Below are 16,786 nucleotides of genomic sequence, written 5' to 3'. Positions count from 1 at the left end.
CTCCGGTGAGGACTCCCATGTGGTGGTGGGGGACACAGGGACTGCATCTACAACATCAGAGTCCACCTTCACCACCACTACCAACTCCACCCTCACTGCTGCTCCCAGTTCCACTCTCTGTGGCCACTCCTGTGTCAGGTGCAAACTATCATTTGGGGCAGGCACCACCCCCTGCACCTGTCTCCCCTGCTGCCCTCAGTGTAGAGACCAACGACCTCCTGAGGCAGATCTCTGTGGGGCAGACATCAATGCTGAGTATCCTCCATGCACACACGACTCTTATGACAGACATGTCATCGTACATAGAGGGCATTCACTCAAACATATCGTACATGGAGGGCATTCACTCAAACATGTCTGCACTACAGAGAACAAATCAGGCTATGGCCTCAAAACTGATGGCAGCACTATCTGTCCTTCAGCAGTACCTCCCTCCTTCTACCTCTTCCCCATCCACCATCCCAACTACCCTCCCAGGCCCAAGCACATGCAAACACACACATTTACACACTGCAACATCCACATGCAGCACACAAACACACAGACCGAAGTCACAAGCCACACCCGCACACACTCATGCTACAGACAGCACACTCACACCAAAGGAAGTGACAGCACCCGGAAAAAACACGCATCCAGTGACACTTCGCATACCTCACAACCCTCTGCATCCACACCCCTACCCTTTCCTCTCCTGTACCTTCAGCCCAGGCTACCCACCTTGTTCCCTTTTAATTCTTCCCTCCACAAACATGCACCCCGCCTAAGAAGAGGATGTACCTACAGGATGTCACACCTGTAGCATCTGCTAGCCCCACCCCACCAAGGAACACAAGGCATCAACCCCGCATATAAAATACGTCTGGTCCCAATCCAAAACATCCACTCCTACACCCCATAGTTCCCCAGACAAGCCCATCTAAATTGGCTAAAAACACCCACAAAAAAGACACCTTACATCCCCATTTCAGACTCAGCCCTACAAAAATGTAAGATCCCTAAATTAGTTAAGTCCACCCCATCCCAGCTCCAACTGGCCATCCCACTACAGCTGCACCCCTCTCACAATGAGAGCCAACTACTGCAGTGGAGTCCCACACCCCACCATCAGATCCTACCACTGCAGTGGACCGTAACACCCCTCCTGCTCCCATCCCTCCCAAAACACAACTCAGTCCCCAATAGTATTTCCCCTTTGGTGCCTGGCATGCCCCCAAGACGCCCCTCTCAGTGGAGGTGTCCCCTTGCAGGAATTGTGCTGGCTGAATATATTTGCTGATGTTCAAAGGTCATATGGACACTGAACAGTGATGGACTGGCCAATGGCCTTTTGATATTGATAAATAATATTGTGTTTATGCTGAATAAAGCAATTTTAATTTTGATTAAAAACATTGGTGTTCAACAACTTGTTTCAAAGTTAACTGTATGACAAGTGGAATTGGTTGTTTATATGTACAATGATGTTAGTGTGGCATGGATTGCATATGTTACATGGAGTTTGGGCACTTTGACAGAATGCATTTTAAAATGTGGTGTCTGCATTTCATGGTCGTCATTGGCAACTTAAATTTTGGATCAGAGTGTGAAATTAAGTTACACACCTTTGCATTTTTTTGAGCACACTTACACATAGGTAATGCTTTCAGTTGTCTACATATTGCAAGTGTCTCAATGTGCAACAGTGTAAGTGAGTATAAGAGTAACAGGAGAAGACCCATAGACCACGTTGGGATGGGTGTGTAGTATAAATAGAAACAATTCCCAACAGGTATCATGTAAGATCAATTTAAGTAATGTATGCAGTCTGCATTACAAATTAATAAACAAGGAGTCACTGGATTTTTAGACAAAAGGTGGTATTATTCACCAAATAGGCACAGGGAGAGGTCTTTCACATGGTAATACAGTTTAAACAGCACTGTACAGAACAGATCATGTGACAACCCTTGTGGCACTTGGTGCGTGGTGCTATATACAGTGATAGTAGTGAAGGTGCAAGTGCTCAAGTGAACAGCATGATCGGCGCATAGAACTAAGTTGGTACATCAATAAAGGCCCCGTGAAACAAGTTGTAATCACTTAATACATGTTTACATAAATTTAAACAGGAGCACAAAGAGTGACATGCGTCGTATTGTTTATGCTGTAGAGTCAACAGCCACAAGGGTTGTCACATGATCTGTTCTGTACAGTGCTGTTTAAACTGTATTACCATGTGAAAGACCTCTCCCTGTGCCTATTTGGTGAATAATACCACCTTTTGTCTAAAAATCCAGTGACTCCTTGTTTATTAATTTGTAATGCAGACTGCATACATTACTTAAATTGATCTTACATGATACCTGTTGGGAATTGTTTCTATTTATACAGTGTAAGTGAAGCATGCTGAATATGTTAGTGATGTGCATATAGGCACCTGTCTTATCTATTCAGCTAGATACATATGGCTGTTGACTGCGACTTAGCACACAGCCATGTACAAAGAATGATTTCAATGGAATTGTATGTGACTAAAGGCGGTGAATCAATGTGTGTGTCTTCTGCAGATCTTGCAGAATAGTGGCAAGGTGAGCCTTGCTTAATGTGTGATGCCACTGTGGCCAAAAAGCATTCATGGCTGTGAACACATCTTGTGCATTTACTGACCACATGGTGAGTGTAAGCTGAGCAGTAGTTTTCTAGTCTCCCAACCATCTGCACCTACTTGACTCAAATAATTGCATGCTGCTGTTAGGCACAGATGTTTTTGGTTTGTGAAAATGCAAATATATTGTGCATGCATCATTTCAGCTTGGATTGCATTTACGTCCACACACAAGTTGTAGTTGAGCATTTGAATTCTGCGTCACGTGTATTTTGAGAGTGACTGACAAGGGTATTGATATGAGCTAAATTGATGCTGTTCCATTTCACACCAAGCTGTATTATGAGTGCTGTGATGTCAGTTGACTTGGAATGTGGTACATGTGGTGAGGCACGTGTACAGTGAGTGCACAGAAAAGATGTGGGTCTGTCTGCTGTGCAGATGCTTCCCAATCTTGAGTATCGACCAGGCTCTTAGTTGCCACACATGTGAGGGTATTTTGATGGAAATATGTGTTTGTTCAGTCTCCTTGATGTTTCAATGGATTGTTTGTGACATTGTTTCAGTGCCAAATATGCACAAAGCAGACTTAATTCTGCACATGTCTTTCGTCCTCACAATTCTCACATGTCTCCTGAATGCATGATGACCTGGGGCCATATGTATCAAGCCCTTTTCCCGTTTGCAAACAGGCGGATTCTCAGCATTGGCCTGTTTGCGAATTGGAAAAAGCCTTTTGGGATGTATTATCCTAACAGGTCATCGCAAAATAGAGAATTGCTAAATTTTCGATTCTCTATTTTACGAATGCAATTAAGGAACTGCAAATTGCGATTCCTTAAATGCAATTCTGGAAGCATCAGAAATTTTCTATTTGGCCTTAAGGAATTACAAATTACTACCAACTTCAAGTTGGTGGTAATTTGTGATTTTCTTTAAAAAAGCACTTTTTTGAATTTTTAAAAGTGCCATATGTCGCACGTGCATGCCCTTAGGGAATGTATGTGCTCAAAATGTGCACACATTCATATTTTTCAGGGGTGCAACAGGGTGGCCTTTTGGCACCCTTGCAACCTTGAAATTGCATTCTCAATTTGCGATTCTCTAATTGGTAATTGCAAATTGAGAATGTCTTCCCATTCATTCCTATGGGCCTCCTTCCAGCGCCGTAGACGTGGAAACTTTTCTAGTAGAATGCGCTCTGCAGGAAGTGGCTTTCCTGTTTGTTGATGGCAAAAGGTAATAGCAGAAGATATCCAGCGTGCAATTGTCTGTTTGGTGACTGGTTGTCCTTTCGGCATCATGCCATAGGCCACAAAAAGCTGGTCCGATTTACGTATGGTCACTGTCTTTTGAAGAATTGGTTCATTGAGGTGGAAGTCTGACGGCACCTTAGGGATTAAAACTGGATTGGTGCGTAATAAGACTGAGTCCTTAGTAAACTGAAGAAAAGGCGGTTTACTAGTAAACGACTGAATGTCACTGACTTGACGTGAGGAAGTGAGAGCCAGTAGTAGAGAAGTTTTCCAGGTAATGTATTTAAGATCAGCCTTATGAATTGGCTCAAAAGGGTATCTCATTAGTTGTGCCAAGGCAATATTTAACGCCAAGGAGGAGATGGTCTACGAATTGGTGGGAACATCCGAAAAAGACCTTAAAAAAATTATTGAATGACTTTGAGAGAGTAAAGAGAGTTGGAGCCATCCTGACGAAATCGTGAGATTGCTGCTAGAAAAACCTTTAAAGTGGCAAACGAGAGGCCTGACTTTGTCAATTGCAAAAAGAAAGGCAAAAGTTGCTCTGGAGTGGAATGTATAGGGTGCCCTTGGGTACCACTGCACCATAGACAGAATCATTTCCATTTAAGTTTGTATGTCTTCACAGCTGAAGGTGCTCTTGCCTTTGCTAGGACCTCTCTACAATCCTTAGGAATGTCCAAATTCAGAAATTCGCAGTGCTCAGGTTCAAAGCCGCCAAGCGTAGAGATGCTGGGTCGGGATGGCAAACTTGGCCTTGATCCATGGTCAGAAGATTCGGAAGAGGGCGAAGGATGATCGGGTCGCACTGGGACAGAAACAGGAGTTCCATTAACCATACTTGTCTCGGCCATCTGGGAGCAATTAGAATAATGCGACAGGGTTCTTTCCTAATTTTTTTAAGAACTCTGGGAACCAGAGGTATTGGTGGAAAAGTGTAGGCTTTTCCGCATTACTCTGGTTGGGGAAGCCAACTTGCGTAGGACAGGCATTTGCGGTTCAGATGTGTTGCAAATAGATCCAGATTCGGGTGACCCCATACCCGAAAAATGTGATTCAGCGTGGGTTGATGTAATTTCTATTCGTGGTTGGTTGTAAAAGACCTGCTCAGAGAATCCGCAAGATCGTTTGATGCTCCCGGAACATTCACTGTAGAAAGGACGACCTGATGCTGAATAGCCCACTCCCAAATCTGTTGAGCCTGACGGGATAGTAGGATGGATCTTGTGCCCGCCCTGCTTGTTTATGTACTGCATGCACGTTGTGTTGTCCGTTCAAACTAACACCGATGCTCCCTGTATGATGGGACGGAACGCTTTTAGTGCCAAATAAATGGCCAGTAACTCCAATAGATTGATGTGCAGAACAATGTCATACATTCCGGTCCAGGGAAGGTATGGCTTGGCAGTTCGGGCTGGACTGTTCCCATGAGGCACAGGATCAGACTGATTTGCATATGGCCAAGTCTGAACTGGGGTGGTGTGGAGTGCAAAAAAACGATGGATTTAGGCCCAGATCTCTATACTGGGGTGAATGTATGACATTGTTCTGCATTCTGTCCATCAACTGTGGTTTTTGCGTTTGTCACCCCGAGTGGGGTGGGTATGCTCAGACGTGAGTTCCATGCACTCCACACCACTGGATTCAAGCAAGCCCGGCTGAAGACGGCTGGAATGCCAGAAACCGGTCCTCGGAAGCTTGTTTCCGGTCCAGGGAAGGCATGGTTTGGCAGTTCGGGCTGGACTGTTCCCATGAGGCACAGGATCAGACTGATTTGCATATGGCCATGTCTGAACTGGGGTGGTGTGGAGTGCATAAAAACGATGGATTTAGGCCCAGATCTCTGTACTGGGGTGAATGTATGACATTGTTCTGCATTCTGTCCATCAACTGTGGTTTTTGCATCTCTTGAACATGGCATCTGTATTTTTTACTGGGCAAAGGTTTTTTAGTGAAATGAACAATGCCGCAGACCAAGGTTGTGGTATGTAGGTCAGACTGTCCAGTTGTTACTTGCCTCTCTGCAATGACCCTACATTGGACGCCAAATACCTGCACATGAAAGTGAAGTTAGTGTGTTTGATATGACACTACCTCTGTCAATGCACGTAAGGAAGTGCACCATGAAGGTTCTGCCACAAAGCCTGTCCCCCAGCCTCCATTCAAAAAACAGTTGGAGATCCATGGAAATTGTGATCTAATGTTGCATTGTCCTGGTGTAGCCTGTGTAAGTGTGTGAGTCCATTGGTGTGGTCTAGTAAGGCCCACATTACCATTGTCTACAGGTGACCCTGGTGCACCTGCATCTCCACTCTGCCCATTCCTCAAAGTTGGTATTTACTTTTGCTGCAACATTGTGTGAATACCTTTCATTGCAATAACCTGTGAGATTGTTTATGTGGACATTCCTGCAGCATGTACTCTGCATGTCTGTACAAATGTCTTTTTAATCAGAAGTTACATTGTTCAAGTACATTTTTTTAACTTTATTTTCCACCCCAACCCAGGATATCCATCTACATGTATAGGGATATTTACCCCAAACCCCAGATATGCATCTTCATGTCTAGGGGTATTTACCCCAAACCCCAGATATGCATCTTCATGTATATGGGTATTTACCCCAGATATGCATTTTCATGTATTTACCCCAAACTCCAGATATGCACCTTCATGTACAGGGGTACTTACCCCAAACCCAAGATATGCATCTTCCGATTTCCAATTTGTTTGGATTTGCTACTATGACCAGATCATGTATGCTGCGGCATTATCAAAATAAGAACGGTATTCTTCCTCTCTGCATTGCGAGGGCAAATGATTTTACATATTTTGCTTAAATCAGCTAACTGAAGATTTCTACCCTGAAAACTTTAGTTTCCTCTTAACTATTCAATCAAGGGGTCAAGAAATTTCACATGATCCAACTTTGTCCTGAAGATGGTCTCACTGATTTGATGCACGGAGACCGAAACATCGACGCCTAAACCATCCTTCTTTCTTTAGCTATTGTTAATTTTCTTGGCTTGAGTTCTGAATCCTATGTATAGGACAGACTCATTATGAGGATGGTTTCTATACATTGAGAACAAGGATATTTTTGTATGTTTCATTTATATGTTCTCTGTTGTCAATGTATGTTTTGATCTGATTGTTGTTATTTCTGTACCCCTATTTTCTTGTTGTTGGAATGTAAAATGTATTATTTTTTTGATGCACCCGGCTGTTAAAATAGATTTTCCTATTGATTCTTCCTGAGGTGTTTTAAGCCATTGCAATAAGTGTCATTAGATGTCACCATATCTAAGATCATCTTGCTATCTTTCTAAAAGTGGCATTTCTCAAATAGTAATGATAATTCAACTTTGCCAGCAAAGATGAATTAGCAATACCATTCCAATGATACGAAACACGACAGGGCTACACCATCTCAATCAGGAATTACAGCTTGTAAGTGTTATGGGGAATTCCCATTGTCAGCCCATGAGGGTGGTAGGCATCATAGTAGTGAAACATTAATTTGGGTGTTTTTTACTACCAGGATGCACAGAATTTAAATGTACATGTTCTACCTTTTAGTTACATAGTACCCTGCCCTATGGGCTCCTTAGGGCCTATGTTAGGGGTGACATGTGTAGTAGAAGAGGAATTTAAGGCTTGGCAAGGCATTTTAAATGCCAAGTCGACAAGGCAGTAAAACTGCAACTACAGGCTCTACAGAGGCAGGCCTGAGACATGTTTAAGCTGCTCCTGGTGTGCGTGGCACAATCAGTGCTGCAGGCCTACTACTAGTATTTAATTCACAGGCCCTGGGCACATGTAGTGCACTATACCAGGGATTTATAAATAAATTAAACATGCTAGTTGTGGACAAATCAATCAAACCATGTTTTAGGGGATAAGCACATGCATTTTAGCACAGGTCAGGAGAGGTGAAGTGTTCAAAGTCCTATGGTCAATAAACAGAAATCCACAAAAATGTGAGGCAAGTAGGCAAAACATTTGGGGAAGACCAGCCTAATGCTTTCTTGACAATGAGAAACACCTGAGGGTCCACATGGTGCGAATTTCTAGCCCATTGGGTCGAGGTATTGGAAGCAAAGGAAATATGGTCAGCCCTTCAACCCATACCAGTGCCGCAAGATTTTTAACAAAACAGGCAGTTACTGTCTGCCGACAGTGATATGCAAACATTGAAAAACTTAAGTCATGGAAGCTGGGCATCAAACCTCTATAGTAGTGGGACCTTTCCACGTTACCTGTCCTCCCCTTTAAAATCTATAATGAAGCGTCAATTAATGAACTTGCGGTACGGATTTATCCCACTGTTGGCATACAAATATGGACAAGGGTACAAAGAGTCTGTAGCTACTAGGCATCTGCGAGGCACTGTGCCCGCTGAGAATATACTGGCCCGCCCAATCTAGTGTATTTTACATATACAGACATATCAAGCTGCCCTTGTCGAGTGCATGGAAGGCAAATCAGTGCAGCTGCGGCACGTTTCTTGAAATATCTGATGGCAGTAAAGGCATTTCTGGATACTGACCATTGCACAGAACTATAATTCATAATGCTATGTCAAGTTTTTTCTTTTCCTTTTTTAAGGCGTCATGTTTATAGTTGCTTAAGCGGTGTGTTAAACATTTAGTAATTTTTGTGCAACCGACTGAAATAACTCTTTTTACACCCTTTTATAATATTGTAACATATGCACTTTATATGAAAACAAGGTAGGTAGTAGTGTTCCTTTAAAAAAGGAATAGAACCGCACAATCCATGAATATTTAGTATGATCAGTACATGCGTGAAATTGTATATATTACTCTTCTGTACATTTTTGGGGTGCTCTTACTTCACACACCTACTACCAAGAGGTGTAATTAGAACACAATCCTAAAATTGTGTATGAACAATTTTTTACAAATAAGAAGAACACATACAGCACACCCTATAGTTTCTTCAACACCCAAAGACAAAAAGTATTATTGCCATCAATAGAGTCCAAAAGAAAGAGTCATTCATCAGACATGTTGCTCGAAAACTGTGTGTCTCAGATCCTATATTGTCTTATAGCGACAGAGTCCATAACAATCAATATCTTCATATATGCAAGATTTCTTTATTTTTCTTTCTTGGCGATATTTCCAAAGCAAACAAACAACAGCCAACACGTGTTTCGTCTTCCCTTAGACTTTGTCAAGGCTGTAACATAAAATTTACACCGATGTTGGAATTATATATCAAATACTAATTATAGATACAGAGTTCATTGCAATCAGCTAGTTGCTGAGTTACATTACCATGTACCATTATCAACAGTACCTCAAAACATAACAAGCTCCAAAAAACATTTTATCACAAAAATTCTTGGAAGAGAAATACATACCAAAACTCTAATTAGTTCCCATTCCAATATGGCGAAGAAAAATAGTATCAAGAGATATTACTCAAAGAGGAGAAAAAATATATAGATAATGAGTCACCCAAGCGTGTAAAGTTAAACAAAGGGTTAACAGTAAAACCTAGTGAAAACCATAGATATAGTCTCCACTGTGTGCTCACTAAATAGAAGAACACCTTATCCCAGAAATGAAGTGATCAAGACCATTTAACCTACCACGGGCGAAGTAGTGATAGCAGTAATCGGGCTCGTACAGTCCGTCCACAACAAACGTACTTAGAAATCAAAACAAACTCCGTTGGTCTAAAACAGAAAAATATATGCAAATGCAAATATCAGTCTGTTGTCAATTTATTTTGTGAAATCTAGGAACAGTTGATAGATAACCGTGCTAATCGTAACCATACCTATTCGTTATCAGTTACCCGCTTTTTTGCATATAATGAGGGCTCAAAATTAAAATCAATCTCTAATATCTAATGACCATAAAAGGTGAACCCTCCATCAAAGGACGTTGAAACAAAATAACAACTAGTAAGTCAGTCCAATAGATCCTAAAGACAAAACATATGTGTAATAACATACAGAAACCTTCTTAATCTACAACCTACTGGTAACTTTTCAACCTGTAACCGTACCTATTATTGTCTCACAATGTTCAAGACAGAAGTTGTACTAAGGTATCACGTCTTTATCATACTCAATTCAGATCGAAATAAACTAACAACGTAGAGCGTGAATTTTCCAATCGTGTTCGCTCTGATGATACTAATGTGTTTTGGTTTTCCTAAAAACAAACACTAAATATAAGCATTCAAATAGTAGCATATCCCGTGAAAGATAAAGTGTTATTATTCATTACACACTTACTAAAGTCGAGAACTCCAAAATTACGAAGTTAATCAGAAACTTTTCTTCGTCAGTGGAGACTATGTCTATGGTTTTCACTAGGTTCTACTGTTTCCCCTTTGTTTAACTTTACACGCTTGGGTGACTGATTATCTATACATTTTTTCTCCTCTTTGGGTAATTTCTCTTGATACTATTTGTCTTCACCATATTGGAATGGGAACTAATTAGAGTTCTGTTATGTATTTCTCTTCCAAGAATTTTTGTGATAAAATGTTCTTTGGAGATTGTTATGTTTTGAGGTACTGTTAATAATGGTACATGTAAAAAAATATGCCCTTTATATCGTCGTTTTATATGTGGCCTCATTGCAATGATTTGAATTAATTGTGCAATAAAAAACTATCTTCTCTTATCCAAGGCTGTCAGGACTAATACACGTTGAAGGTATTCAATTGCAAATGTGTCTCTTTTGCTTTATTCTGATCGGTTCATACCCTTTGAACTGTATTAAATGTATGAAATACTCTATTTAGAACCCTTAAAGAGAGTGTGATTTCTTGATGTGATGGGGATAACTCTTTCCACTCACGTTAGAAGGCTAACCTATGCTATTCCCATTTTTAATACTCTGCATTTAAATGAAATGAACTTTGGTGAATTCTTGATTGATTCCATACTTTCAATGAGCTCCGTACTCTGATTTATGGACTCTGATTTATGGACTAATTGGATTTGACTATTTTGAATTTACTGTTGTATTCCTAAAGTTCTAAACAAAACATTTAAGGTTGAGAGTTCAATGTCTGTCATTAATGCAGAGACAAATGTGCTCTACATTGCTGTTATTTGTAATGGTCACCTTTGATTTCACAAACTGAGACTAGTCCAGTAAGGACCACCAAAGTGTGCACCGCTCATGGTCCATCGATGTGCGACCTGTAGAAAGGTTGAATGGACTTTGTGCGCCTTCACTGGTTGCCATAAAAAGTTCCAAACTCCAAAATGTGCAATAACAAGAGTTAAGCATCATAGCTAAGATAAACTAGACAATTGTAGTGCTTAGCCCACTCCTCCGTTCGACCTATGGATAGCAGGAAAGAGTAGAAGGATATAAAGTGGTTCAGTCACTACATTGTTTGCCACTATTCCTCTCCACTCTCTAGAAGCAGGGACGAAGGGTGAAAGATGGGTGCTGCATTTTGCCTTGTCTCAAAAGTGGTTATGGGTTGTGCCTGTCTACTTTTTAGACTATTAACTCTTACTAAGATAACGGATACCATACACAATAAATGGTCTAACTTTTCTTTTTTACACAGAGCATGCACCTAATCTTCTCACATGTTCCTTACATATCAAGTAGAACAAATGTTGTCCATAACCATGGACTCTAAAAGAGAATTTCGCACCAAAAAGTAATCAAATAAAAAAATGGCTTTAAATAATACATTACCATCCTGTAGATATGCTGAGGTAAAACAGGCGTGTCTGGGTACGATTTTGTTGATTTACTCTTCTGCCTTGATAGCTTTGCATTAAACTGCAGTAAATTAAAACACATAACTGTAATTATTGAATGAGAACAATACTGATTTTAGGTATTACATTTAATATAATTGTATTCCTTAAAAGTATTATCTAGAATAACTGAATGGAAAAATAAGACTTTGATAAAGACACAGAATTGGCTTGTAACATGTATACTGCTTGCCACTCATGCACAATCGAATCTGTAAGCTTAGATCCCAAAACACTCAAAATAATGCCTGTATTGCTTCTAGGCTCAACCTCTTATTTGCTACTAAAACAGAGCTTAGATGGATACTAGCTAGAACACACTCCACCCACAACCAGTGACTCCAATTAGGCACTCATCTATTCATCGTACTACAGTTGTTTGCCCCTCTCTTACTCTTTTCGAGGGGAGGCTATTGACTTATACATGTCTTTTAGTCATCAAGCTCAAGTATATATAATGTGAAGTACCAACGTGGGACCAGGACGAGATTCATTAAGAGATGTACCGGCGGGATAACTGATGTTCAAATATTCCCTGTCCAGGGCTTCTCATCATTGGTGTGCTGAAGAAAATAAATAGAAAGGTCTATGTCAACAGTACGTTTTAGTAGGTAGTGGATCTGGTTTGCTCATTATTAATCATCAAAAGTCTGGCCTTCGTAGCACTTCACTTGTAAAACACCGCCTGCTCATTTGTAGTCCATCTTATTCTAAATGGAAGCGGAGTTCCTAACCCTTGTAGGTGTCTAGGTCGTCTATATCATTTAAAGTGTGCTGAAACTGTTACAGTGAAAATATGTGACAATGGTGTTTTTGGGGGGTTTAATTTATTCAGGTACCTCTCCTAGCAAATGATTAACCCGTTGACCGCAGCGCGCATTTCGCACCTGTGTGGGCGTTTTAATCAGTGGCGGGGTTTGGACGGTTGCATGCATGTTTCGATTTAAGGAACACTAACATGTTTCACTGCCTGAGAAGTCTGGAAGAGTCTTTAGAGTCAGAAGGGTGAGGTGTTAAACAGGTGTCTCACAGGTCATTTACTGAACCTGCTGTTACTCACAGGAATGCATCCCTGTGAGTAACAGTGTAAGAAGTCCAGTAGAGGAAGTTACTTAACTCTGGTGATGCTCTTTCTGGTAGAGGCTCTATCTAGCCGCAGATTCCTCATATTTTGAGTATTTGCCAGGCAGAAAGCCCACAAGACGCCTGGGCAAGTTCGGTGGGTTCTTCCTGACACCAGGTATTTTGACTTTCAGGCAAAAGAAAGTGGTCCAGGTGTTATACTCTGTCCACACCCCACCACAAAAGGAAAGAGATAAACTATCTTGCCCTGGCCCCCCCTCCAGTCATAAAGGAGATGTGCTCCCAATTTGCCCCTGGGGGCAGAAATCCCACTATATAGCAGGAATATATATTTTTGAATAAAATAATGGGATGGGTCTTGCCCATCCTAACATCAGGCCCCACCCACACACCTAAAACATCAACAGCCTTTCTACTCCCCTGCAGACTAAAGCATTCCATCCCAATGGCAAGCAAGAGGGCATTTGATTTTTTTGGGTGCTGTTTTTACTTATGGGCCAGGAGAGTGTGGCTACCTCCCCAAACTGTCCCACTTGCAATGGTGAACGGCTGTACTTTTCGGGCTTGGGTATGCTGCCACCTGTAAAAAACCTACAAGACCCAGAAAACTAGACATTGGGGGGAGTCCAGGGAGGTCTGCTTCGTATACATCCCACTCCATTTTCCTATCCACAATGAGCACATTTGCCTCACATTTCTGTGAGGAAAACATCATGAATCGGTGAGGAACCACACATTTCCTACCACACAGCATTTCCCTAAGTCTCCAGATGGTACCTCACTTGTGTGGGTTGGCCAGGAGACCTTGACACAAAAGGCCCTAAAGTGCTAATGAGTAGGCCTGGGTGTCAAATTCCGTTCGCTCGCGGAAATTGTGATAATTTGACATTTTCGCTTTCAGCGGAGAACGCCAAAATGCCAAAATTTCCACGATCCGTAGCGTACTGGAAATATTGTTCATGCTCGCGCTGTAAAAATATGTTCTCGCATGCGTGATAGCCTTACCTGGATCCCTGCGTTCACCGTCAAGTTTTCCCGATCCGGTCGCGTGCTCCACGAGATGTTGGTTTGTTGGTGGCCATTTTGCGCTCTCCTGCGATCACGTCATTTGTCTCGCGATCATGCACTGCGAGAGTATGAGATCTTGAACACGTCATTCTCCACTGCGAGAGAGAGCGTGAGCACGCAATCACGTCATATCGAACGCGACAAGGAGCGAGAGAACTCGAACACGTCATATCCAACACGACAGGGAGCGAGAGAACACAAACATGTCATTTTGGACGCGCCATCGACTTCCGGCGGAAGTAATGTGAAGCTCGAGAACTCGAGCATGTAAAATTTTCAATTTGGAGAAGAATATCCGCTCTAGCAGAAAACCTTCTGCAAATGATGATTTGGATAAAAAAACTCCTCAGATTGACATTTGGCTGTCCTTTTTTGTGAAAGGAGTCCTTTTTTAAAATGGAGGGAGAGGGAGGAAGTGCCACAGAATCTCCAATTTCCTGCTCCTGTCCAGCAGGCTCCTCCCAGTGCTTTGTCCATCTCCTGCTCATTCTGCCTTTGGATTTTGAGCTAGAAAGATCACTCTTTTTGTCTGCTGCATCATTGCAATTGGATTTGAGGATTGGATATTTTACAAGTAAGTGGTTTTTGTGTCTGTTTGATTGTGAGCATTGCAGTTGTTGCAACTACAATTACATTTTGGTAACTATCATTCCTTTTTTTTTTTTAAATTTAGTGGGTAGTAGTAGTCAGTAGTAGGCCCGAGCTAGTCATGGCCTCATGGGTGTGTGCATGATGAAGCAACTGTTCCTTAGGTGTCTTTTGAATGTGTTTAATTTCCAAGCATCATTTAGAGCCTGGATGGCATTGGATTGAGTTGGGAAATGTGTTTTTTTGGGGTGGGCTTTCTGTTGTTGGGCCTGGCCATGTGACTGGTTGCCATTTAGAAGCCTAGGACTGCAAGCTTGTCTGGCCTTGTCTGCCAATAGGCCAGCTTTCATCCAGTAGGCTAAGAGCAGGTAGCCACAGCTTTATCAATCAAGATGTTTCTGTGTAGTCTGTTGAATTTAGACATCATTTAGGGCATGGATGGCATTGGATTGAGTTGGGAAATGTGTTTTTTTGGGGTGGGCTTTCTGATGTTGGACCTGGCCATGTGGTTTGTGGCCATTTTGAAGCCTAGGCCTGAAAGCTTGTCTGGCCTTGTCTGCCATCAGGCCTGCTTTCATCCAGTAGGCTCAGAGCAGGTAGCCACAGCTTTATTAAGCAAGTGTTTCAGTGTGGTCTGTTGAATTTAGACATCATTTAGGGCATGGATGGCATTGGATTGAGTTGGGAAATGTGTTTTTTGGGGTGGGCTTTCTGTTGTTAGGCCTGGCCATGTGGTTGGTGGCCATTTTGAAGCATACGCCTACAAGCTTGTCTGGGTTTGTCTGTCAACAAGCCTGTTTTCATCCAGTAGGCTCAGAGCAGGTAACCACAGCTTTATTTCTCAAGTGTTTCACTGTGGTCTGTTGAATGTAGACATTATTTAGGGCATGGATGGCATTGGATTGAGTTAAGAAATGTGTTTTCTTGGGGTGGGCTTTCTGATGTTGGGCCTGGCCATGTGGCTGATGGTCATTATGAAGCCTAAGCCTGCCAGCTTGTCTGGCCTTGTCTGCCAACAGGCCTGCTTTCATCCAGTAGGCTCAGAGCAGGTAGCCACAGCTTTATTACTCAAGTGTTTCTGTGTGGTCTGTTGAATTTAGACATCATTTAGGGCAAGGATGGCATTGGATTGAAATGGGAAATGTGTTTTTTGGGGTGGGCTTTCTGATGTTGGGCCTGGCCATGTGGCTGGTGGCCATTATGAAGCCTAGGCCTGCAAGCTTGTCTGGCCTTGTCTGCCAACAGGCCTGCTTTCATCCAGTAGGCTCAGAGCAAGTAGCCACAGCTTTATTAATCAAGTGTTTCTGCGTGGTCTGTTGATTTTAGACATCATTTAGGGCATGGATGGCATTGGATTGAGTTGGGAAATGTGTTTTTTGGGGGTGGGCTTTCTGATGTTGGGCCTGGCCATGTGGCTGGTGGCCATTACGAAGCCTAGGCCTGCAAGCTTGTCTGGCCTTGTCTGCCAACAGGCCTGCTTTCATCCAGTAGGCTCAGAGCAAGTAGCCACAGCTTTATTAATCAAGTGTTTCTGTGTGGTCTGTTGATTTTAGACATCATTTAGGGCATGGATGGCATTGGATTAAGTTGGGAAATGTGTTTATTGGGAGTGGGCTTTCTGTTGTTGGGCCTGGCCATGTGGTTGGTGGCCATTTTGAAGCATAGGCCTGCAAGCTTGTCTGGCCGTGTCTGTCAACAGGCCTGCTTTCATCCAGTAGGCTCAGAGCAGTTAGCCACAGCTTTATTAATCAAGTGTTTCTGTGTGGTCTGTTGAATTTAGACATCATTTAGGGCATGGATAGCATTGGATTGAGTTGGGAAATTAGTTTTTTGGGGGTGGGCTTTCTATTGTTGGGCCTGGCCGAGTGGCTGGTGGCCATTTTGAAGCATAGGCCTGCAAGCTTGTCTGGCCTTGTCTGTCAACAGGCCTGCTTTCATCCAGTAGGCTCAGAGCAGGTAGCCACAGCTTTATTACTCAAGTGTTTCTCTGTGGTCTGTTGAATTTAGACATCATTTAGGGCATGGATGGCATTGTATTGAGTTACAAAATGTGTTTTTTGGGGTGGGCTTTCTGATGTTGGGCCTGGCCATGTGGTTGGAGGCTATTATGAAGCCTAGGCCTGCCAGCTTGTCTGACCTTGTCTGCCAACAGGCCTGCTTTCATCCAGTAGGCTCAGAGCAGGTAGCCACAGCTTTATTAATCAAGTGTTTCTGTGTGGTCTGTTGAATGTAGACATCATTTAGGGCATGGATGGCATTAGATTGAGTTGGAAAATGTGTTTTTTGGGGGTGGGCTTTCTGTTGTTGGGCCTGGCCATGTGGTTGGTGGCCATTCTGAAGCCTAGGCCTGCAAGCTTGTCTGGCCTTGTCTGTCAACAGGCCTGCTTTCATCCAGTAGGCTAAGAGCAGGTAGCCACAGCTTTATTACTCAAG

The 16,786-nt window shown here is 42.4% G+C and overlaps 1 protein-coding gene across 1 annotated transcript in view; it reads right to left on the bottom strand.

The window, feature by feature from the left end:
* CCDC152 (coiled-coil domain containing 152) overlaps positions 1-16,786 on the bottom strand; it is an 843,580-nt gene that overhangs the window by 226,700 nt on the left and 600,094 nt on the right. Inside the window, exon 8 of the mRNA XM_086963471.1 lies at positions 11,550-11,636. Within this exon, the coding sequence (XP_086819597.1) occupies positions 11,550-11,636 (87 nt within the window). The remainder of the gene's footprint in view (positions 1-11,549; positions 11,637-16,786) is intronic.

Source organism: Lissotriton vulgaris, chromosome 3_1 (genome assembly GCF_964263255.1).
Source record: "Lissotriton vulgaris chromosome 3_1, aLisVul1.2, whole genome shotgun sequence".
Lineage (NCBI taxonomy): Eukaryota > Metazoa > Chordata > Amphibia > Caudata > Salamandridae > Lissotriton > Lissotriton vulgaris.
This window is presented reverse-complemented; position numbering and strand designations above follow the sequence as displayed.